Source organism: Heterocephalus glaber, unplaced genomic scaffold, assembly GCF_053883595.1.
Source record: "Heterocephalus glaber isolate CG9 unplaced genomic scaffold, H.glaber_assembly_v1.0 deba00001428, whole genome shotgun sequence".
NCBI lineage: Eukaryota > Metazoa > Chordata > Mammalia > Rodentia > Bathyergidae > Heterocephalus > Heterocephalus glaber.
In genome coordinates, this window is record NW_028258293.1 from 25,289,866 (window position 1) to 25,314,369 (window position 24,504).

The 24,504-nt window shown below is 34.0% G+C and overlaps 2 protein-coding genes across 2 annotated transcripts; one reads left to right on the forward strand and one right to left on the reverse strand.

Annotated features, from left to right (window-relative positions):
• Window positions 1–2,508: 2,508 nt before the first annotated feature.
• On the forward strand, window positions 2,509–3,408 carry LOC101708390 (olfactory receptor 52D1). Its single transcript, XM_013064932.3, has one exon. The coding sequence runs from the start codon at window positions 2,524–2,526 to the stop codon at window positions 3,406–3,408; it is 885 nt and encodes a 294-aa protein (XP_012920386.3). The 5' UTR covers window positions 2,509–2,523.
• A 7,720-nt stretch (window positions 3,409–11,128) lies between these two features.
• On the reverse strand, window positions 11,129–12,088 carry LOC101708048 (olfactory receptor 51L1-like). Its single transcript, XM_004863468.2, has one exon. It carries the CDS (start codon window positions 12,086–12,088, stop codon window positions 11,129–11,131), a length of 960 nt encoding a protein of 319 aa, XP_004863525.1.
• Window positions 12,089–24,504: the final 12,416 nt, after the last annotated feature.

Genomic DNA, 24,504 nt, shown 5'->3' on the forward strand with positions numbered 1-24,504 from the left:
TTGAGATCTATTGTTTATGTTCCTACTGCATTAAAAAAATGTATATAAAAGGTAAGTAAGAATAATTTAGTGCTTAAAATCCCAGGTTTGGTAGTAGCATCTCTAGATTTTAAAACAGATTTTGTTATTATGATATAACCATGGTAAAGTAATCCTCCATGGTCTGAATTGCTGTCTGTGTAAAACTGGGATAATAATAGCTATGTAATATAAATTTACAACCTTTAAATTGGTAATATGCATAAAATTCTCAGAAGTTTTTAGGAAAATATTTACTACATTGCAAACGATGACAAATATTTCCAAATATTATTATTACTTACTATTTCTGCTATATTGGCAATTCCCATGAAGATATGTGATAACTTCTGTTTCAATGTGCTGATATTTAAATACATGATATTTTCTGTGGCATTATACTGCTGGAAGACAATCAGGTAAATGAAGCAAATTCTGTCCTAAATGCCAATTACAATTGTAGCTATACCACTATATTTTTAATAAGTCATTCAAACAATTCTCTCTCCTGGACTTTCTGTTAAAAGCTATACATTGATCCTTTTTGTGTCCCATCAGTCCAAAAATTTGTATTTTTTCTCATCTGTGTTTAGGCAGAAGGAGCTAAAGTATGTGGGAGAATAAGATAAATACAGAATCTGCATTAATAATGTAATGATATACCTTAAATCCTGTTAAAGTTTGGTGTTATCTGAAAAGGATGGTTTTGATTTATGTATGGGAAGGTAGGTGTTTTTAAAGACAGAGCGGTTTTCTGTCTGCTCTGTGGTGTGGCAGTACAACATGGAAACTGGGCCCTTTGCCAATCTCAGATTTTGTTATATCATTTAGATACCATAGCACTGTGTCCATGACTGAGGCTTCCCAAAAATTGCAGTTAATAAGTCTTGATAAATATTTATTTTGTCTTTGCTAAAATTACTGATTTTAATTAACAGCTTGATGAATCAAGTTAATGTTTTACAGGATTGGAAAACATGCTTTTATATTTGAGGTATTTTATAGAAAGTATTTGAGTTATGCAGTATAACTTGATGCTGTAAGATAGATAATGGAAAATAGGGAGATAGATCTTTCTCAAAGGGCAAAGAGATCAAGAGATGGAGGGAGGGAGAAGGAAGAAAAGAGAAGGGAAAAGGGAATTAAGAGGCATTCTGTGTATGTTCCAATACTGTATGTACTACAAACTAAAAATGAAATAAAATAAGAACCACCACAATGAAAAAGGTGCGAAAATTAGATCCAGCTGTCTTGTTGGTAGAAAAGAAAATGACAATTACTCTACTCTATAAAACACTATTTCAGTGTGAGATGTTGAATAATTATGGCCCTTGAGTTCTTTCAATGATTTTCTTATTCTGAATGAGAACATGCTTTACTTTAAATTTTTACTTGTGCTGCTGACTCCATGTTAGAATCCTAAGTTAGTGCTTAGTAGGCTATGGATAATATTGTACCATTTTAAATTTAATGTTGACTCCATTATGACCTTAAAGGATCTAGATGACTAACACATGAGTGTTTTTTTTGTTTGCTTGTGGTAAGAAGTTAAGACAACAGAATATATTTTACAACCTTAACATAGGAAACAAGAATTGGAAACATACTATTTTAAATTATGTATCAGATTAATGTCAAATACTTCTCTCATTAATTTGTCCACAGTTGAAAAATGGAACATTCCCTCCCCTCGTATTCTATTAAGTATTATAGTGAAATAAGAAAGAAAATTTTATTTTTAAAGTTACTTTTTCCATTGTTGTGATTAAAGGCAAGAAAACTACACATAGAAAAGTTAAAAGTTCAAAAGATATATATACAGATTGCCTGGTTAAAACAGTTGACATTATAAAAAATAAAGAATTCAGCTGTTTAGTTTTCGGACATACTGTTTTCTTCTTTAAAAAATAAAGAAACAAAATGTATAATAATGTGCAATAGGAAGAAAAGGTGCAAAAGGGAAGGCGAAGTGTGAGGGTCAGGGAAAGGAAAGAAGGGAATGGAATTAACATGAGAAAATGAAAAAATGGAAACAAAGTCTTTGTAAATACAGAGGGGGTGGAGGGGTTGAAGGGAGGCCAGGGGAAGGGGAAAAATAATCAAGATATAGTATGTAAAGCTACAAATCTCCAATGATGAATGTCTTTATATTGAATATCTAAAATGTACCAATAAAATTAATTTTTAAAAACACAGTGCCTTATAAGAAGGGATTTACCATAAAACTTCAGTTATTTCATAATGTATCTCAGACACTGTCATTCATGATCCTCACTCCTTCCATTTCATCATATCAAAAGTAATGATTAGGACTTGACTAGTACCAAAGAAGTTCATACTGTTGTTTATTCTAGTTATCTTCTCTCTGTTTTTCATGTAATAGACTCTGGCTACCTCTCTGTTACAACACTCAACTATACATCTGCTCAATTCACTTCCTTTCTGCTGACTGGTGTCCCAGGATTAGAAGGTTTCCAAATTTGGATCTCCATCCCTTTCAGCTGCATGTACCTCTTGGCTGTGATAGGCAATGGCTTAGTTATGGCAGTGGTGGCCCGTGACAAGAGCCTCCATGCACCCATGTATCTCTTCCTGACCATGCTGGCACTCAACGACGTCCTCCTCTGTACAGTCACGGTGCCCAAAATGCTTGTCATCTTCTGGAAGGGTCCTTCCCTGTCAATGTTCCCAGCCTGCCTCACACAGATGTTTTTTGTTCATGCTCTGTTCCTCTCTGAATCTGCTGTTCTCCTGGCCATGGCTTTTGATCGCTATGTGGCCATCTCTGCACCACTCCATTATGCAACTCTGCTTACAGGTTCATTCATCGGCAAGGTAGGCTTAGCTCTGGTGGCTCGGAGTGTGGCTGTTGTCACTCCTGGTGTCCTCCTCATTCTTCGTCTGCACTTCTGTAGAAGTCACATCATCCATCACACCTATTGTGAGAACATGGGCATTGCTAAATTGGCCTGCAATAGCATCACTGTGAATAGTATTTACGGGCTCACTGCTGCTCTGCTCACCACTGGGCTGGACTTTGTCCTTATCTCTCTTTCCTACTGGCTAATCTTAAGAACAGTCTTCCAACTACCTTCCAGGGAGGCCCGGACAAAAGCCTTTGGAACCTGTGGAGCTCATTTATGTGTCATATTGATATTCTATTCTCTGGCCTTCTTCTCCTTCTTTACCCATCGCTTTGGGCACCAGGTACCCAGGCACATCCTTATTCTCCTGGCCAACCTCTATTTACTGGTGCCACCTACAATGAACCCCGTTGTTTATGGTATAAAAACTAAAGAGATAAGAATGCGAGTAATTGGGCTCTTTAGCCAACCAAAACGATCCAAGAATAATGAAGCAGCAAAGAACAGGGGAATCCAAGATAGATAATTAGATTCAAATATCAAGTCTGAATTAATCTGGGCCAATCTATCCACAGAACTCCTAACCACTAAATAGAACATAGAATATTCATATTTCCAAATGCTATCTTACTGATATGGAGTAGACAAGAAGGTAACAGGAAATTTCAGCACCATCAAGGAGTCTACCAACATACAAAGATTCAGAGAAATGTCAGTATAACAAAGTGAGGGATTTAAATAGCTTTTTGCACCATACATACCTCTTCTATGTCAGATTTCCATGACAAGGATAAAGGATAAAACCAGAACTCTATAGTATCCGGAAATACTTCTGATCCCAAATCTGACTGTTCCAACAAGACCTACAAAAGACTAGTAATGCAATAAATAATTGCTTAAGCACCTTAATTAATCAAGTAATAAATAATAAAAACTTCATATAACAAATTATCTGATATTCCCTTATGTTTAAACCCTATAGGTAAAATTTTTGTATTCCTTTTCTCTAAATAAACACATTTTCTCTTAGTGTCTGAAAATATCTATTTATCTTCTTTAAGACTTATTGTAATAAAGAATCTTTTAGCTATGCATGGTATAAATTCACTTTTATTTGATTAAATAAATTACAAAGCTAGATATTCTATGGAAACATCCTGAGTTATATCATGACATCAAAGAATAAGATGAGTCTTAGGATGGACAGAAGCCAGGATGCTGTAGACTCTCAGCTGAAGGAGAACATCACTGAAATAAGGGCTAACCTCTATCTCAGCTGCCATTATTGCTGGGCTGCTAAGTAAATTAGCCTCATATTGGTTCAGATTGTTATCCTGGATAAATCCATAGTATCCTTTAATATCCTGATTTAATAGGGTTACAATTGTCTTAGGGACATCTTTGAGAAGAAAAAATCATGGAAAATGATCAGGACTTTGTCCAATGATTAGTTTAACTTTTGTATATAAACTCATGTAGTTTTTCTAGTTTAGCTTTTCCTACTCTCACCTTCCTTGCTAATTGCATCTAAGGTTCCAGGATCCTACTTTATAATCTACAAACCTATCAGCCGTAATCTCTACAACATAGTCCATTTATTCACTAGAATATATTCACATCTTCTTTTTAAAAAATCTGAAATATTTCCCTGCCATATAGATAAGAACAAACTGTATAAATAATATAATATTGACCTTCACATTGTTTAATAGAATTGAGCGTTATGAAAAGCATTTATGTAGCATTCTCTCTACAAATGCATATAGTTGATTCTAGATTGTGTATAATCAGGTGGTTGTCCACACTTTTTTTTTTAATAAATTACTTTAAAGTTTAAGTCATTTGATTGAACAATTGGATGACTAAGTGGAGTTATGAAGTGTTTTGCAACAGTGTTTTGTATAAAAGGAATGGTGAAGAAATTATAAGGGAAAATATTTATGAATTCACGGTAGGCAAGAACTACCTAGTATAAAAAAAAAGATGTATAAAAGAAAAAAATTGATAAAGGAGATTCCACAAAAATTTAGAACTTTAAATGACATCATTAAAATGAAAAGTAGTCCTTAAACAGACCATATTTACAATGCATATAACCTATGAGCAGAATATATAAAGAATTCTTAGAGCTCATTAATAGACAACCCAATTAAAAAGTAGACATAAGAAGATGATAAACAGCCAGTACAGCACAAGGAAAGTGTGCAACTCTAGAATCAGAAAAATTTGTCTTCCAAGGTACTTCTTAGAAGTTGTCAAATTTATTTCAAAACAGATTTTTGAAATATGCTTTCTATATCCTTTTAAATTCTGTAAAGTTTGTGGTAATGTCTCCTAGATCTTGATATTGTAATTTTAAAAATGTATTATTGATATTATATAACAGGAAGAAAAGGTCTAAAGGTGCAGGGGAAGTGGGAGGGGTAGGGGAAAGGAAAAAAGGGAAAAGAAAAAATATGAGAAAAGGAAAAAAATGGAAACAAAGTCTTTGCAAATAGAGAAGATTGGAGGGGGTGAAGGGAGGGCAAGGGAAAGGGAAAAAAAGAACCAAGATACTCATGTAATGGTACAAGATCCCAATGATGAATGTAACTGTATTTTATACCGAAAATGTACCAATAAACAATGGGAAAAAAAAACAAAAAACAATAATTTTCCCTATTCTGCCCTTCTCTTAGCCCCTGGAAACTACTATCCCACTTTCTGTCTCTGAATTTGACTACTGTGGATACCTCATGTAAGTAAAATTGTACATCTGATCTGTCAAAAAAAAAAAAAAAAAAAGGAATGGCGAAACATTTAGATGGTGAAAGGGATAGCACTATTATAGTTTTCCTTCATTGTGTTTTGCCAAAAAGGATTCTCTGCTGTATGAAGATGGTCATCACATCATATAAAGGATGCTATTTAACACGGTGAAACAAACTCCTTATATTTTTGCCTAGGTAAAATGAGTTAGAATACAAAATTGAGGAATATTATTTGAGATGCTGGATAAACTACAGATTCAACAGAAATGTGGAGAATACTTTCAGGAGACAAATATAAACTCATGAAATTATCTAACAAGGTAATATGACTCAAAACATCTCTTAATTTATAAGCTCACATTCAAACTAGATAGGTACTTCAATTGTATCATTGCAATTCTGGCCAAGAATAGGAGAGCTTCCTGTGTTAGAAGCACTTGCTATTTACCAGAGGACTGGATTTCAGAGCTTAATAGGGTTCCAAAAGCAAGATAAAGTTTCTTTTCTCAATCCATAATACCACAACCTTGCCACTGACTTATTAGTTTATATATTCAATCACTATTCTCTTTACCAAATGTGTGTTACTGGGAAGGAGTACCTTCATTGTGAGAATAAATGTTTTCTAAATGTTTTTGTTGAGGTATGTTTCATGAATATAACATAATTCTAACAATGAATTAAAGGAGAATAGACTATAATTTGTAAACTTGAATTTTCATAATCCATATTTTTTTTTGGTTTTGGGGGGTTTTTCCCCCCTTTTTTCCCTTCCCCTACCCCTTCCAATTCCCCTGCTCTTTTAGACCTTTTCTTCCTGTTACACAACATCAGTTATACATTTTTAAAATTACAATATTAAGATCTAGGAGACATTACCACAGATTTGACAGAATTTGAAAGGATATAGAAAGCATATTACAAAAATCTGTTTTGAAATAAATTTGACAACTTCTAAGAAGTACCTTGGAAGACAAATTAATGAATCTAACTCTGGAGGAAATATAAAATTTGAATAGCACCTATTAAAGAAAGTATATTCCTAGCTTGAATACCTACCTTTATGAAAACAGCAGGCTCATAAACATTTTAACTGATAAATTATATCAAACATTTAAAGCAGAAAAAAGAAGGAACACTTCTCCCCTCATTTTAGGAAATCAACATTGTGCTAATCCTAAAACCGGATAAAGATAATAAAAGAAAAAAGTATGAACATAGATAGAAATTTGTTTAACAAAACAAACTATTAGAAGTCAGATCTGGCAGGATGTAGGAAGTGGTTTTGTTATAGGGATAGCAGTGTTGGTTCAGCATTGGAAGATCCACCCCCAAAAGTCATCATTTTAATAGAGGAAAGGAAAAAGCCATATAATTCTGTCACTAGTTGGAGAAAAAGTATTGGACTAAATTCTACGGCTCTTCATGGTAAAAGCTATCAGGAGACTAGAAGTAGAACAGAACCTTCTCAACAGATTAAAGACATGAACTCCATACTTCCAGTGAGAACGCCTTATATGAATGGAGAAGATACAATGCTTTCTCCTTAAGGTGGAGAACAAGGCCAGATATGCTTACTCTTTATCTGTCCATTAAACTTTGAAACTTAGTCCCCACCAAAATAGTCTGGCAATAAAATGATACAATTAGGACAGGATTGGCATGGCAGAAGCAAAATCTTTATATGTAGACGAAATAATCATCTACAGAGAAAATACTAAGAAATCTCTAGGAGCCCCTAGAACTTGTACTTGAATTTAGCAGGATTAGAAAACACAAGGTATATATAAAAATTCAGGCCTGTATATGCTTGCTATAAATGAAGAATTGGATATTGAAATTTAAAAATTATGTAGGAGTACAGAGGACCTAGAAAAGTTAAAAACAAAAACAAAAACAGTGTTGGAAGATGTTTAGTACCTAATTTTAAGACTTCTTGTAAAGCTACAGTAATCAAGGCAGTGTTGGTGTAAGGAAAGACATATAGATCATTTGAATAAAACAGAGAATCTAGAAATAGAACCACACATATATGGTCCACTGAGTTTTGAAAGATTATTTAACATTAGCATTTTATAGAATATAAACTCAATTCAAGAGCCGAGGAAGAGATGGTGTTTTCAGTAAACTGCGCTAGAACACCTGGTATCTGTATATAAAAAATTAACCTCAACCCTTTATTTCCATACATGAAAATAACTTGAAGGGATCTATGAACCTAAATAAGAAAGCCTAAAAGTATAAAACTTTAAGAAGAAATTATAAGGGAAAATATTTATGAATTCAGGGTAGGCAAGAAAACTACCTAGGATACAAAAAACATGATGTATAAAAGAAAAAAATGATAAATGAGATTCCATCAATATTTAGAACTTTAAATTACATCATTAAAATGAAAAGTAGTCCTTAAGCAGATCATATTTACAATGCATATAACCTATGAGCAGAATATATAAAGAATTCTTAGAGCTCATTAATAGACAACCCAATTAAAATGTAGACATAAGAAGATGATAAATAACCAGTATAGCACAAGGAATGGTGTGCAACTCTACAATCAGAAAAATACTAATCAGTACAATAATAAGATTGAATTATGCAGTCATTAGGGAGATGAAGTTCAAAGTTTTAAAAGCCTTGTCATGACTTTTTCTTTTTGTTGGATTCTCCCCCTTTGAGTTTAATTTGTCACACTCAGTGGATTCATTCTGCTGGGTTTCCTGGGGTTGTGATCCTCATTTTCTTTTCCTAGGGTATTGTCTAAAATTTTTTGGAGTGCCAGTTTGGTATTCATGAAGTTCCTGAGGTGCTCTTTATCATGAAAGTATCTAATTTCTCCATCCATTTTGAAAGATAGTTTTGCAGGGTACATCAATCTGGGTTGGAGGCTGTTTTCCTTTAGGGCTTGAAATACATCCCTCCAAGCTCTTCTTGCCTTGAGGGTTTGTGTTGAGAAGTCTGCTGTGATTCTGATGGGCTTTCCTTTGTATGTAATTTGTTTCTTTTCTCTCACTGCTTGTAGAATTTTGTTCTTCTGTTGGATTTCTGGAATCCTAACTATTACATGCCTATGTGTAGGGTTTTTTTGGATTTTTTTGTTTTTTTTTTTATTAAGGCTAGCTGGAGTCCTATATGCCTCACTTATCTGTATGTCAAGTTCTTTTCCCCTGCTTGGGAAGTTTTCTGCCATCACTTCTGTGAAGAGTTTTTTTATGTCATCTGCACTCTCTCCTCTTTCTTCATTGACTCCAATCAGTCTTACGTTATTCTTCTTTGCATCGTCCAGCAGCTGCTGGATTGATTTCTCATGTTCCCTTACAATTTTAAAGCAATTTTTCTTTTCCTCCTCACTAATTGCAATCTTATCTTCTATATGTGAAATTCTATCCTCACATTGGTTCATACTGCTACGCAGACTTTTGATGGAGTTTTTAATCTCTTGGAAACCTGTTTGTATCTGTTTTATGGATTCCATTTGTTTCATATGGTGGGATTCCATCATGTTCCTCAGATCCTCTATTTTTTAATCTGTGTCCTCTCTAGATTCATTAATCATGGCTTGCACCATGAGCAAAATCTTTGCTGTTATCTGAGAAATTATTTCTGATTTCATTTTTCCCAGGTTCTCTTTTGTTGCCAGTTCAGAGAGTCCAGGTGGTTGAGTGTCAGATTGTTCCATCCCGTTTCCCTTTGGGGTTGCTGTAGGTGATCTGGAACTCTTTTTTTGAGGCTTAGTTATGTGTTTTCTCATTTCCACGGATGGGTGGGGTGCTTCTGGAGCCTGCATGGCTCACCTTCTCTGCCCTAGGAGCTTGGGGTGGCAGCGGGGGAGCTTCCTTCCAGGTGCTGGGACCAGCTGAGCTTCTCTGCCCTAGGAGCCTGGGATGGAGCCTGGAGCTTCCTTCTGGGTTCTGGGACCGGCTGAGCTTCTCTCCATAATCCATATTTATATCTACTAAAATAGTTTAACTGCCTTATAGATTTAAAAATCTAAGGTCTAATAGTTTAAATGTACTTTGGCAAACAAAAAATTCATTAAAAATTCTACTTTTGGAGCACAGTTACTCCCAAGAGTTTGTTTAATATGTAATTGAATGTCTTATTTCAAATAAGATCATGCATGATTAAATATTAGTAACAGATTATATTCACGCAAAAGGTAAAAAGTGATGAGAACAAACACACTTTAATTAAAGTCAGAGAGCAAACAAAAGTCCATAGATTTCCCAGGAGTACTTAATATGCTTAAAAAGTGAAATATTAATTATAAGTTTCTGAGATTTCTTTATTGTATGAAATGTGGACACAACAGTTTTAGGATTGAAAAATAAAACAAAACTAAACTTGTCATGTATATTTAAAGGCCAACTTATTTCACTAACATTTGTACATCAAGTAATTGTTAAGGGACATTTCTACACTAAATATTGTCTAATTCTTGCAGCTTCCGCATAATGGTAGTTAGAATAAGATACATGAAAACATATTATCTATTAATATGATCTATACAGATATTGACAACCCTAGAGCATTATTAAAGTTTTTGTTTAGCCCTTAGTCTTTTTCTTTATTTGAGCCAATATAGACATGAGAACTAGATAAATGCAGCTAAATTTACAACTATTATTATAAAACTTTATATACAATAATTTGCTTGACAATTTCATAGATTTAAGAAAAGTTAATTTCATATGGGGAAAAGAATTCTAGACAAAAATTACATAGAATTTTATCTATTGTAGCCTGCCACAATTATGTAAATAATTGCATATCAATGATCTATTTTCCCTGTGTATAAATGTGTAGTTTATTCTAAATTATTATCAAATATAGTACACACAAAGGTTCACAATTACCAGTTTCATATCATAATATCTGCAGATTTTAAGTTTTTATCTCAGGTTTTTAGAAGGTTATTTCCAAAAATAAAATAAAATAAAAATAATATGATTGTATTTCTTAAGAAATAAGACATCTTAGATAAAGAAGAAAAAATAGGTATGTAGACATTTCAAAGGTGATTATGATGTGTGGTGATGGTTGATAACTTATGCTTTGAACCACAATATGTTTATACCAAGATAAGATGCTAGCAGATTTACAAACATAAGGATAAAATAACAACAACAACAACAACAACAACAACCTAGTAGTATTCCATAGCAAGTAGTGAATAACAAAAAAGCAATGTAGGCTTTTAAGGAAAACTTCATTGAAATAACTTCACTTAGTAGATACAGGAGAGAATGGAAAGAAATGATTCCAAATACACTCCTCTGCAAAATATTCACAGTTAAAAGTGGTATATGAACCACATGCTAACTCACGCTATCTAGTTTGAGTGGCCACCATCTCTGTCCTATGGGGCATCTTCATCATGCTCCATCAGCTGTATTGTGCTTCTTAAGTAATATTTCGTGGATAACTCTGACCCCAACATACTTAGAGGAGACAATTCACATTACAACTGACATCTTCATTTTCTTTATGACATGCCTACATCAAAGTAGAACTAATTTTTGTGGGGGAAAACAAGAGGAGGACCCCTTGGCGGATCTGCTTGGTTCTCACACTATAGATGATTGGGTTGATCACTGGTGGAAGCATTAAGTAGATATGAGCCATGAGAATGTGGATGAAGGGAGAGGACTGCTTGGCAAAACGATGGACAATAGATAGCCCTATCATAGGGACATAGAGGATGAGTACAGCACAGATGTGGGAGGCACATGTGTTGAGTGCCTTTAGTCTCCCTTCACGGGATGCAATTCTTAACACGGAATGAAGGATGAAAGCATAAGACACTAAAATACCCAGAGAGTCCAGGCCCCATAGCATAGTAATCACAACCAATCCATATATTACGTTAAATTTAGTGTCAGCACAGGCAAGGCGGATTATGTCCTGGTGCAGACAATAGGAATGAGAAAGGACATGCGAGTGACAGAAGCGAAAGAAGGTCAGATGAACCAGAAGTGGGATTAGTGGAATAGCACTCCTGAGCAGGGCTGCAATCCCAATCTTGGCAATCAGTTTTGGGGTGAGAATGGTAGCATACCGCAGGGGGTGGCAGATAGCTATATATCGATCCAGGGCCATGGCCAAAAGCACAGATGATTCTGTGAAGGAGAAAGTGTGAATCAAAAACATTTGGACTACACAGATATTGAATTGGATCTCCCTGGAAATGGACCACAGCACCCTGAAAAGTGATATCACTGGGGGCAGGGACATGCCCATGTCAGTGAGAGAAAGCATGGCCAGAAAGTAGTACATGGGCTCATGCAGCCTGGGGTCTGTCCGGACTATATGCAAGATGATGCAGTTGCCCATTATTCCAACAAGGTAGAGGAGGCAGAAGGGGATGGAAATCCAGTGGTGAAATTCCTCATAGCCAGGGATACCTGTGAGATAGAATGTGGATGACAGGGAGCTACTGTAGTTTGAGGTTGCCATGGGGATCAGTGTTCAACCACAGTCCAATTCCACAGTCACACTCCAGTGGGAAAGGTATTGATAAGACCTGAATCTGTATTACAAAAAGAAAGCAAAAAAGAAAGAGGGAACACCTTCCAAAATTTAATGTTTACCACTAGTCTCTTTTTAAACCAACTCCACATATCAACTTCATCTTTCTCTATTTCATTGCTGGGTTTTGTCTATGAAATTTTCATTTATACCCCCCAAGATCTTTACTTCTGCCTTTCAGTGACAAACCCATTCATCATCCCATATAAACATGGATGATTTTTGAAAGATACATTCCAGAGAGGAACAGTATAGAGGAAAAACTACACCATATTTTTAACTTCATAATTTTCTCAGAAACATTGTTAGCCAGGGATTGGTCTTACATCAGCCGTTTTTCTGAAAGAAAAATAAAAGATTCCAACAGTGATTGACATTAAATTTATGTCACTGGCAAAGTTCAGAATTTTATTTCACAATGCCAGAACATCAAGAAAAATATATTTATAGAATTCACAGAATTCAAACAAGAATCAGTAAGCATGGTTCTTGTTCTTACTCACCTATCGTCAACTATATGATTTGTGTCACAACCTTGCTCTCTTCTAACAATCAAATATAACATCAGTTTGTTTTAGCTCGTTATCTTTCTGAGTGAACTTCAGGTTAAGGTAGACATTAAAGTCATATATTCTCTTTAAAAATATAAAACATAGGGCCGGGAATTTAGCTCAGTGGTTCCAGCGCCTGCCGTGCAACCGCAAGGTCCTGAGTTCGATCCCCAGTATCTAAATAAATAAACTAAAATATGTACTTTTTAATGAATAGAATTTTTTCTGGCTTTGATTTTAAAAAATTAAAAGTCTTTTTCCTGCTTTATTTTAAAATATAGATACTTATCTGCCCACCAATATATGCTGAACTGTAGACTGTGAATTTGGAAAGATTGAGAAGAAAACCGTAATTTAATACTCAATCAAGAGAATATAAAATAACAGAATATACTTATATGCTAGTCTGAATGACCCTATGGACATCTGAACTTGACAGAAAATCACTTGTACACAGACTGAATGAGAAAATGTTTTTCCCCACTTACTCTGAGATAAAAATAAATCTCTGAAGTAAAAAGATGAGTTATCTTTTAAAATCCAACTTACGCTTACTTGCCAACCATGCGTGCTAATACAATGCTAACAGGAGAACGAACAGTGCATGGCACAGATTACTTCTCAATGTAAGAAAATAAATTGGCACCTACTCATATTATAAAATCTACTTTGACCCTTTGAGACTCTCAAATCCCTGTCTCCTCATGTAGCAGATGTTTAAGTGGGTTGTTTAATAATGGCAATTTTGTAAGAAATGGAAGACCCATAAACAGGAAATCAAGCAAGTAAATTCTGGAAATAAAGTCAGTTTTTTCCTACTGTTCAGATTATAATTAAATTCTGTCTACATCTTGTGTGAACTGATACAGCCCTGCTGTCCTCCTCACCCCATCTGCCTGATGATCAACCTCCAATTTCATGTGATTGCACTCATTATCACTGTCTTCAGATCTCATCCCTTTTTAGGGTTGTTGAATCCTTTCCATTTTTTTAATCCAAGATCAGACCTAGGACATGTAGCTCTCTACACCTCACTACTTAGTGCAGACCATTTCCCTGATCCTATGATCTTTGTTCCCCCCACCCTCACCAAAAAAGAAGAAATAAATTAACTTGAAAGCTGGAAGACCTCTGACATAGAGGTCATTCAATTCATGGTTCATTACTCAAAGACTTTTTACTGAGATGTTAAGGAGTTGCCTACCTATGATCTCCCTTGTCTCTCTGGCTCTCCAATCACATCAACCCTGCTCATTTTGTGGTTCCAATGGTTGGTTGCCTTGTAGTTGTGGGCAGATGATTTTTTTTTTTCTTTTTGCACTTGTATTGCTTCTTTTGTCAACTGAAGATAATAACAATTTCACACTTGTGCTGAGAAATAAAATATTGTATTGTAATCAAGTTAGAAAAATTAGTATGCCTTTCACCTCAACAAATTAACAAAGAGTGTTGCACTGAAATACTTTAAAATGTCAATTAAAAATAAAGCAGAAGGAAGATATAGTGCAAGCAGAATCCATAAATAAGTTTTTACACATATTGATCAGAAAATGCTCCGGCTGGTAAAGACAACAATGGCAATGAAGACAACTGTCCTTTGATATACAATAGAAGGGTGGGAGAAAGGAAGTTTCTGGACTGTCCTCTCAGATAGAAAAATAGCATCTCACAAAAATGCTGTGCATAGCTGTTTGGAAAAAATTGTCAACTTCATTTCATTTGTATGCAGTGAAAACCCAACAGAGCCAAAGATATGTTTTGCTTCTTATTTTTTTTTCTACCCTTAATAACGCTTGAAAATTATGATGTGGCCACCAGTGTGCTTGTCATTCTATTCCGTGAAATCTTCAAAGAAAGAAAAATGTATCCAGGACACAAAGTGAAATACCAAATAGTTTCTCTGGTGTGAAAAACTGAAAGTGTAAATAAGGATCACCATGTATAATTGATATTGTGAAATAGGAAAAACGGTCTGAAGGAGTAGGGGAAGTGGGAGGGGTAGGGGAAAGGAAAGAAGGGAAAAGAAAAAATATGAGAAAAGAAAAAAAAGGAAACAAAGTCTTTGTAAATAGGGAAAGGTGGAGGGGGTGAAAGGAGGGCAGGGGAAGGGGCAAAAAATGAGAACCAAGATACATCATGTAAAGGTACAAGATACCAATGATGAATGTAACTGTATTGTATACCTAAAGGTACCAATAAACTTAATGAAAAAAAAGAGATTGAAATCCTTGGAACTTCAATGAGCTATAAATAGAGAAGGTACATTGATAATCTGAAGTTCCCACAACATATCTTTTCTCTATATAAAATATATATTCACTAGTTACTGGCTCTCAGATTATTTTACTACCCCTTACTTGATTTTTGACTGTCCACCTCATATTTTCCTGGCCTTATAGTTTCAAATTTGTCCACATGACTATGTGATGTCTTCCATCATTTTCCAAAAGAGGAGAATAATGTTTTGAGTTTGGTTATAAATTTGAAATTGTGAAAGATGTGTAAGAGGAGATCTCTGAGATGTTAACTAAAATCATGTTAAAAAGAAATTCATACTCAGGATTGGATGTGAATTTTACCTGGTGAATTTCCAATCTCTTTGTGAAATCTTTTCTCTGTTATATCTGAAAACAGATATAACAGATATCCTTTACCTGTGTAATCAGCACTTCATGGGCAGATACCAACTGCCATGAAAGTCTTGAGCATCTTAAGGAAGTCCTGATTTCTGAGAAATCTGACTCTAACTTCGAACCTATGAGCAGGCACATGAACAATAAATATATTTTGGTGTAAATTATGTCCTGAACTGAGAGCTAGGCCTTTTAAAAATATACCCCTGATCCTTCTGATGTTTTTGATTCCTGTCCTTCCTGTCTTTTCTCAAGTTACTCTGAGTTTTCCTATTCCCTTCCACTTCTATTTTTCCCAGGTCTCACATACCTGGTAAAAGAGTTCCTGTTGGTGTGAGAGATCCGTTTTAATTCTCACAGCAAGCAGGATGAATTAATAAAGTCTTCTTTCAGTCCTTAGGGAAATGAGGCCCTGAAATAAATGTGAAACAGTAGCTGTAACTCTGCCACTGCCAACACTTTTAGGAACCAAGACAATAAACCGTTATCAAAAGATGCACATTTTGTTTTGACTTTTGTTTACCATTATTATTTTCATTCTTTATAAATTGTTTACACATATACTTCATATACTAAATGACTTAATAAACAAATATTTTAGTATGTTGAAAACGTAATATTGTGCCACACATTTTTATGCTTGTTTGGAGTCTCCTTGAATCTTTTTTTTATTACCTCAAACTAATTACTATTCTCCATCACTTTTGTTAACTTAGGCTTTGAAACTCTGATTCAATATATTTCCTTTTGGTTGATCTGAACATTTTTTTCAAAGTATTTTTATCATCCCTTCTTTATGATCTTTAATAAACTTACCAACATATGCCTTGGTAGCAATATTTTTTATATTTAAAAAAGCATTTCTTATAGTTTCCATTTTTTATTGTTTCTCATTGTTACAATGTCATTTATTTAGATTATGAATTTCCAAGGTGCCTTACATATTAATTATTACCTTTTAAATTGTTTTACTTTTTACTATTTCACTTCTATTCCCTTTAAATAAGTCATCATGTTATTGAATTGTGGATTGTCTCATGCTATTGTTTCAATACATACTTTTTAATATTATCTATGAATCTAATGATTCATAAGACCTTTTAATCTAAAACCTGCTTATATAACTCAATTTATCTTTGGTATATTTTTACCAAGTCTTGCTTTTCTGAATGCTTTTGGAACTGTGGTTTCTTGTCTGTTCCATTATCCTCTTTCCAGAGATGAGTATATTTTCTGAGCAATTTTTTTAACTTAGATTCTGTAAAGTTCTTAATTTTTTAATTATTTTCTATATTATTTCTTCATTTCGAGTTACACAAGTGTTAGGATAATATAAAATCCAGTTATTATCACTGTTCATCTTCTTGTTATTTCATCAATGGATGTCTTTTTTAGTCATGGAAAATTATATTTAAAAAAATAGTTTGTTTAGGTTCTCCTTGGATCTTCTCTCTAATTACCTCAACCTTACTACTATTCTGAAATTGGCCATGTAATTTAGGTCTTAGTTTAATTAGACACCAAGATAGTTATAGTTGGTAATGATTTTTTATAAATTTTTAATAAATTTTATAAATTTATAAATTTTTATCAAGTTCTGAACAGAGGCATTTTTCCCAAAAGAACAGTTATGCTAAGCAAGGATTTTTGTCATCCCGCTTTATGATGTGTATACAGCCACTTTGACGTGAAATGTTAATTACCCTTGTGGTTTTCCTCATTGGAGAAACTAAATCTGAGCGTATATTTCCCATTTTTTTCCTGGCATCCCCTGCAATAGATGTGAAGAAATGTAACATTATTATTCATATCATTTCTAGCCTGAAATCTGAATTTGACTTTTATTTGGATCAAAGTCTGGAAGTTAAATTCCTCTTTGCCTCATGTAGAAGAAAATCATAAGGTTACCAATTTAAAATCTGTTTTTATTTCTGTTAACTTTGAACAGTTAAAATTCTCTGAATCTTGGCTTTGAAATGAAAAAATTGGACTACTTTTCCAGATGAATAGAAAAATAGCTACATAAATTATTTTAATATAAATTTCCTCTTATTAAACTTCTTGGTAGCAGAATTTGTAAAGCTTGGAAGTAATGATAGGCACAAGTTCAGTATTTTAATTGAAGGAACATGTGGAGTTACGAAGTATCAAAGGAAAATTGTACAATAAATGAGAACAAAAAGTTCTAGATGAGAGATACTCAGAATAAATAAAATGGATGTAAAGTTCAAAATTATAGGAAATCATATGCTTATCAAGAACAAGCAAGTGCAACCTTTGTAGGTCATCATATTTTTAAGAAAACTTGATGTTATAAATATTTGGGTTGAGTACTGGGAATACTGATGGTTGTATATTGACCATACTTATGTGGATAATGGGCAGGAGGGATATGTTTTACAAAGAAATGAACATCAGAATGAACATGTCATTCCAATGATGTAATGACAATTCCATCATTGTCATACAAAATGAGCAGCACAAATTATGTGAGACTTCTGTATTGAGGGTTTTGATATTCTTCCCCAAGATGCAGTGTCTAGTAGAAGGGAAGATAAAAGTATCAGATAAAAAGAATCCCAGAGAGTCTGTATCTCAGTAAAATGCTCCAAAAAACAAGCCATACAAAATTTTGAGTTTTTTCAGTACAGGTCAATGAGTGACATCTTGATGTGAACAAAAAGAGTAGAAAAAAAAGTGGAAGTAATGGGAAGAAAATGTGAGAACACAAAAAAAGAGCAACATGAAGACAACAGAGCATCTGATTACAATGAAGGACTCTGTGTAGTTAAAATATTGTGGATAAGGTTGCTGGAGTACATCAAAGACCACATATGGCAACATGCCAGTAAAATCCATAGCTAGGAGCACAGATGACTATATCATAGTAAATCCTTTGAACAAGATAGATCTGGATTATACAAGCAATCTCCCTAGCATCAAACCAGAGGATCTTTTAATACTCTAAAGAAGATTGAAATAGATATGTTTGTCAGTGAGGGAAAGCATAACTGGGACAGCCCACCAAGTCCATGGGCTCTTGGAGACTCTTGTAATGATGCAAAGGATTATGAATTGAGCCACTTTTCCACTCAGAGAACACAAAGTAGGATGGAGATGAAGTGATGAGCACTCTTGCAGCCAATCATCTCAGTGAATGAGAATGAAGCAGACCATCCAATGCAAGAACTGAACTGTATGATGACACTGTATCAAGGAGTCATTTACTTAACATAAAAATGTGGATGACTAAAAGGACAAAAAATACAAAGACAGACAAGATAGTAATTTATGTTTCTTTATTAGATATTTTCTTAACTCCTGCTGATTTATACAGACATTAGCTATATAGATTAGAAAATAATACTTTGTGGAATATTTGCATAAATTATTCAGAATCATGACTCACTTTACTATATTATTGTTCAACCTTTAAAATAATTTATAGTTTTTATGCAATCATTTGTCAATCTTGTGCTAGTTAATTCTGGATTTTGAGTCAATTGTAGAACTTTCAAAATTTTCAAAATTAAAATTTGTGGAGCATTAGTACTATCAACTAAGAAAATCTCAAGGCCTGATGCATTTACCATTAAATTTTATGAGAACTTCAGAGAAGAACTAACACCAATACTGCTCAAATTCTTCTATAACATTAAAAGGGAATGAACACTGCCAAACTCATTCTATGATGCCAACACTGCCTTAATGAGGCAGGAGATTAGGGCATAGCAAACTGACTGGGGGGTGTGGGTATGATCTCTTAATCACAGATTTCCAGGACACAACCAAAGAATAGCCCTGCACTTGGAACCAATCTGAGAGTGCTACCTTCAGTTCTTCCCAAGAGGGCCCAAGCAGGTTACTGATAGGATGGTCTAGACCCAATGTCAGCCTGAGGTGTGGGAGACAGAAAAGATGGCTGCCATTGAGCTCTTGACCACTGTGCTCTCTCACAGTGGTTCACACTCACCTTGAAGAGTAGGTATTTCTTTTCCTACTTTTAGTGGGCCCAAACTCACTCTGTAGAGCATGTTACTTTTCTTTACTTATATTTTAAAAAATTTAATAAATGTAAAACCTTGATACCTTTCACACTTGTCTTGATGAATTCTTTGTCCAGGACAGAAAGAATCTAGAAATCACCTCTGGAAAGGGACTGTAGCTCCTCTAACCTGGTAAACTAATACCAAAACTGGACAAGAACTAATCAAAAAAGAAAACTGCAGACCAATATCCTTGATGGAGGTAGATGCCAAATTCCTCAATAAGATACTTCCAAGTAGGATGCAACAAATCATAAAATAGATCATACATCATGACCAGGTTGGCTTCATACCAGGATGCAAAGATCTTAAAATATATAAATCAATAGTAGTGCATATATAAAATTAAGGATAAAGATCACATGATCATTTCAATAGATACCAAAAAATCTTTGACGAAATCCAACATTCATTCATGATGAAACAACTTGAAGAAACTGCAGAAAAACCCTATTTCAAACTAATTAAAGCCACTGATAACAAATACACAGCCAGTATCATAATAAGTGGGAAAGACCTGAAAGCATTCCTTCTAAAATCAGGAACAAGACAAGGTTGTCCACTCTCACTACCCCTGATCAATGCAGTACTCAAAACTACAACCATAGCATTATAGTATCACTGAGTATTTAATGGAGGTTTTACATAGTATTTTAAAAAATATTTTTGGTTTTTATTAGCATGTTTTCAGTACATAAAGTTCACATTCCTTGGGGGGAGTCGGTACATAACACATTTTAATTCTTTTCTCATCCTTTTCCCCTCTATTCCCCCACATTTCCCTCTGTGTTTTGATCCTTGTCTCTAATACCCACTCTCCTAATTTTGTGTATTATCCATAATCATATCATAATGTCAGAGTATTTTGGACTTCTGGAAATTGTGCATATATTTATCATTGTAATTGAATCAATAAATATTATCTGAGGCCAAAGAGACCATGCTACAAATAAGCACTCTGAAGTTTGAAATGTCACTAAGTCAACTAAAATGATCAATATATTGTAAGAAGTACTATAATTATTTAGTTTATGAATGGGAAGCTACAAAGAGAAAGGGCTGAGATGGAATTGAGATGTTCATCTGCACTGTTAAGAATTAAAACAAGAATAGGTTATGAAACTGAGTCTTTGACTCATAGTTTCTCAGCCAAAGGAGAATGCAATCTCTCCTTACATCCAGGGTTAAATTCCCAGGAATTTAGAAATGGAAAACACCTGGAGATTTTAAATTGGTTTCCTTTTAACTCTGCACACTGAGTCACTGGTTTAGAGAGTCTGAGTCCCATGGGACCACCTCAGATAGGTGGCTACTGGATGCTGGGCAGATTCCCATATTCTGCTCCTCCACAAAAGATTCTGAAGAAAAAGTCCATCCGCACCCAATTCCTGAGACTCCCATCCCCACAGCTACTGACTGGCAGCTTTATGGTTTTCTTCTATATTTCCAATAAACACTTTTGTTTAACCTCTTTTCTGTCAGCAATTTCATTCTTCAACTTTTTGAGACAAAGGGCTTGGTTTGTGTGGTGATAGCTGTTTTAACTATTGTTTGTCTGTATCATTGTTTGTGTGTACCAATTTCCTCAAAGAAATTGATTTATTATGGGTCACAAATGTGTACCAATTAAAAAAAGAAAATTTAAAATTAGAATCCAAACCCTTTCTTTCTAAATGTCTGGATCTTCCAACAGAACATAATAACTTTATACTCAAGATTTAGCCTGAAGTCTGTACAGTGCTGATTCTCAACAAACACCAGGAATTAAATGGATGAATATAATTCATCTGTTGCTACCCCTCAGAATGAAAAGCATTTTTGACCGCCTTTCTTGAGTAAATATATTAACCTCTGTACTGGAGAATGCTTAGGTAAATTAGAAAATATAAAGTCAATAAGACATTCTGCAACTTTAAAGTTACAATTATGAAAATTATAGCATTACAACAAAGGGATTTATTGAATTACATTTTCTCTTAAGAATATAGGAATTCTGTATAATCAACAAAGTCAAAATCATGTGATGTCAATGTGGTCGTAACTTTCTAAGAATTTACTGTAAGAATCATGCTTTTAAACTAAATATTTTGACCAACTAGTGTATTCCAAATAATGAATTATACAGTAAGATAGATTACATTGAAGAAATTGTCCCTTTTCCTTTGATTTTTAATTTTTAAAATGGTGAGAGGGAAATTCTGAGGATATGATGCTATCCTCTACTCAGAAGTCTCTACTGTGGCATGCCTGCCTCTCCAGGGAGTCAACCCACACCTGGACACTTTCTTGGTTTCTGGGAGGCTGTAGATCTTGAACTGTTAATAGAGTTAATATTACCTGAAAAAGCAGCTGATTATAAAAAAGACAGAGCTGTAGCTTCTGGTGATAACAAGAGAGGTATGGTTAAATATGACAGGGTCATTTTAATATCTCCATTCAGGAATAAGCAGAGAGGTGAACCTGGGCACTTTCTCAAGGCCAAGGGAATCAGAAAACAGAATGACCTCAGGGTTAGAATGAGTCTTCTAGGATGAGAGGCCTGAGAATTTATGAGATGATGATTTATGCCTTCTATAATGGAACTTTTGTCATTTAAACTGAAAAAGAACCATATAATGTTTATAAAATTTACTATTTTTATTACATCTGTTAATACATGGTCTGTGTCAACTCTCAAACCACTAGTTCTTATTCTGTTTAGGGTTTTCCTTTTTCCCGGCAATCTTACATCTTTCCTCTCTGTTCTTGCCTTTTGGAAAAATATGCCATCAATGCAGTAAAGATTTGCTAAGAATAAGCAGTATCAGTAAAAATAGGAGTCCTGAAAGTATTTACCCCACCTTCCTTTTTTGTTAGACCTGGAAGGGGAACTTCTGGCATTTAATATTCACGAAAGACTAAAGAGTAAATGAGGTTTTCTAAGGTATTCTTCATGGAGCAGAAAGTGTAGAGCTCTAGGGTATGAGAGGGTGAAATCCCTGGGAGCTGAGAGAAAATAACCTCGTGAGTTTACTTGTGTCCAGTTCTGCTTCCCCAGGAATGTGAGTGGCATGGACCAGCCAGGCTGTGGTGTGCCTGGCTCCTGCCTGTTGTCACCTCATGCTGCAAAACCTCTGATGCCATCTAATCCAGACATCAGTCATGAAGTCGTCAAAAGAAAGTGAAAACCAAAGGAAGGTGAGACCCAGGGCTCAGAAGCATGGACAGAAAACCTATACAAACAAGAGTTTATAGCCCTTATGAAGTTAATAAACCAGGTAATTTTTTAAATGTGGAATTTCACGAATCAATAAAATACATGTTGTCTGTCATTTCTAAATTTGTTTCATTTAGTTTTATAATTTTTCTTAAACTCGGTAGAATTCTGTCAGGCTGGGTCCTCTTTTAAATGTATATGGTTCTTGATTTTTATTGCTGCCATAAATCTCTTCCATCTTCTTGGAATTATTGTGAGTGTTTTTATAAGTTCTTTTAATTAAAAGTTGATTATGCTTTTTACAAAGTAAAATGTATTATTACCACAAAGTAAATGTATTATTATTTTACATGTACTACAAAGAAAGATTGGAATTATGAAATGGAGATGATACACATTCTCCTATTCTATAATTTTGTAGGGATTTTTCCTTTCAACTTTGCCCTTTAATTGAAGATTCATCCTAAGCAGTATTTTTAATTGCAAAATCATGGATGTACTAGACCTATTTTTTGCATATTATTTTCTTGTTTGAAAACATTTCTTTTATTTGTGAAAATAAAACCTTTAGTCACCTAAATTTGCACTTGTGCCAGATAGGTAGATAAATAGATAATATCAATGATAGATAGATGATAGATAGATAAATAGATAGATAGATAGATAGATAGATAAATAGAGATAGATGTTGCATTTCATTACAAAGTTGTTTTGGGTTTCCTCTTCATGTTATTTTATTCATTTTTAAGTGAAAATAATTTGACCATGCTCAGTGGTCATTGAAAATTGAGAGATAGGTTTATTTCTTCTCTCATCATCTTTTGGTCCATGGTATCATTAAATCTACTGCACTTTTTGCCTGACCTCTGGAGTAAGTATTGAGAGCAACATTTCTGAAAAGATAAGCAACTTTTGTATATTTCCTGATAGAGATAGACTTTTCTGTTTATTTATCCTTTCAGCCATTCTTGAATAATAATGATAAAATCTGTATTTCTTATTTTCTAGTGCTGTCTACTTCCTGTACGTACAGCTGTTAATTCTTGTGTTGATTTATATCTTTTCAAGGGTACAATGTGCTGCCATTGCTTTTTTAATATCTAGCATATAAACTATCCCAGAATTATTGGTGGGACTTCTGAGCATGGTAGAATTCAGCTTTTCAGTACTATAAAAGTCTTCTGTAACCCCTGAAAACTGGAGTCTGATATTTTTTATTAGATGGAAAAATGAATGAAAGAGGAACTCTTTAGAGAAGGAAGGATATTGAGAGTGGATGACTGCCTCTATAAGAGGGTGGCTTCTGACTTACTATTAACGTTGTGGAGACAAATCAAGAGAATACAGTGGTTTAGAAAATTTTGCTGCCTCTTCACAGTCTAGAATATTTTAATTGTGACATAAAGTACATTCTAAAGAAATTTAAGAAAAATATTTATTCTCTTCATTCTATAGTGTCCTTACTACCTTAACATATTTTAAAAATTGTTTTCTTAAATGAATTCTAAATTAGTGTTTCATTGAAGGCTTGAGTTCCACTATGAAAATTCAAATGCAACAAAAATATCCCTTGTAAAGCTCAGAAATATTTGAAGATTTGAAAGATTATTGCAGTGTTTATAAGAAAAATAATATGCTTTTAAATGTCTATAAAAATGAATATTAGAAAGTAGATGTGAATAAAATGAAAAGAATGGTTATAATAATTCATGACATACCACTAGAACATTATTTTTTCAGTAAAATGTTATAATGTTATTAAAATTTTTCCAAGCAAGAATTATTGTTAAAAAGTAATCCATTATTTCCATCTCCTTTTATGGGCAACTTTCAATTTCTGTTCAAAGATTGATTTGTAATGTTTCAAATTTTCTTTTTGCCAAGACACATAAAAAGGGTTGTTTTTAAACAATCAAAA

Coding starts and splice junctions, on each gene's coding strand:
- LOC101708390 (XM_013064932.3), top strand. CDS start 2,524: ATGTACCTCTTGGCTGTGATAGGCAATGGCTTAGTTATGGCAGTGGTG.
- LOC101708048 (XM_004863468.2), bottom strand. CDS start 12,088: ATGGCAACCTCAAACTACAGTAGCTCCCTGTCATCCACATTCTATCTC.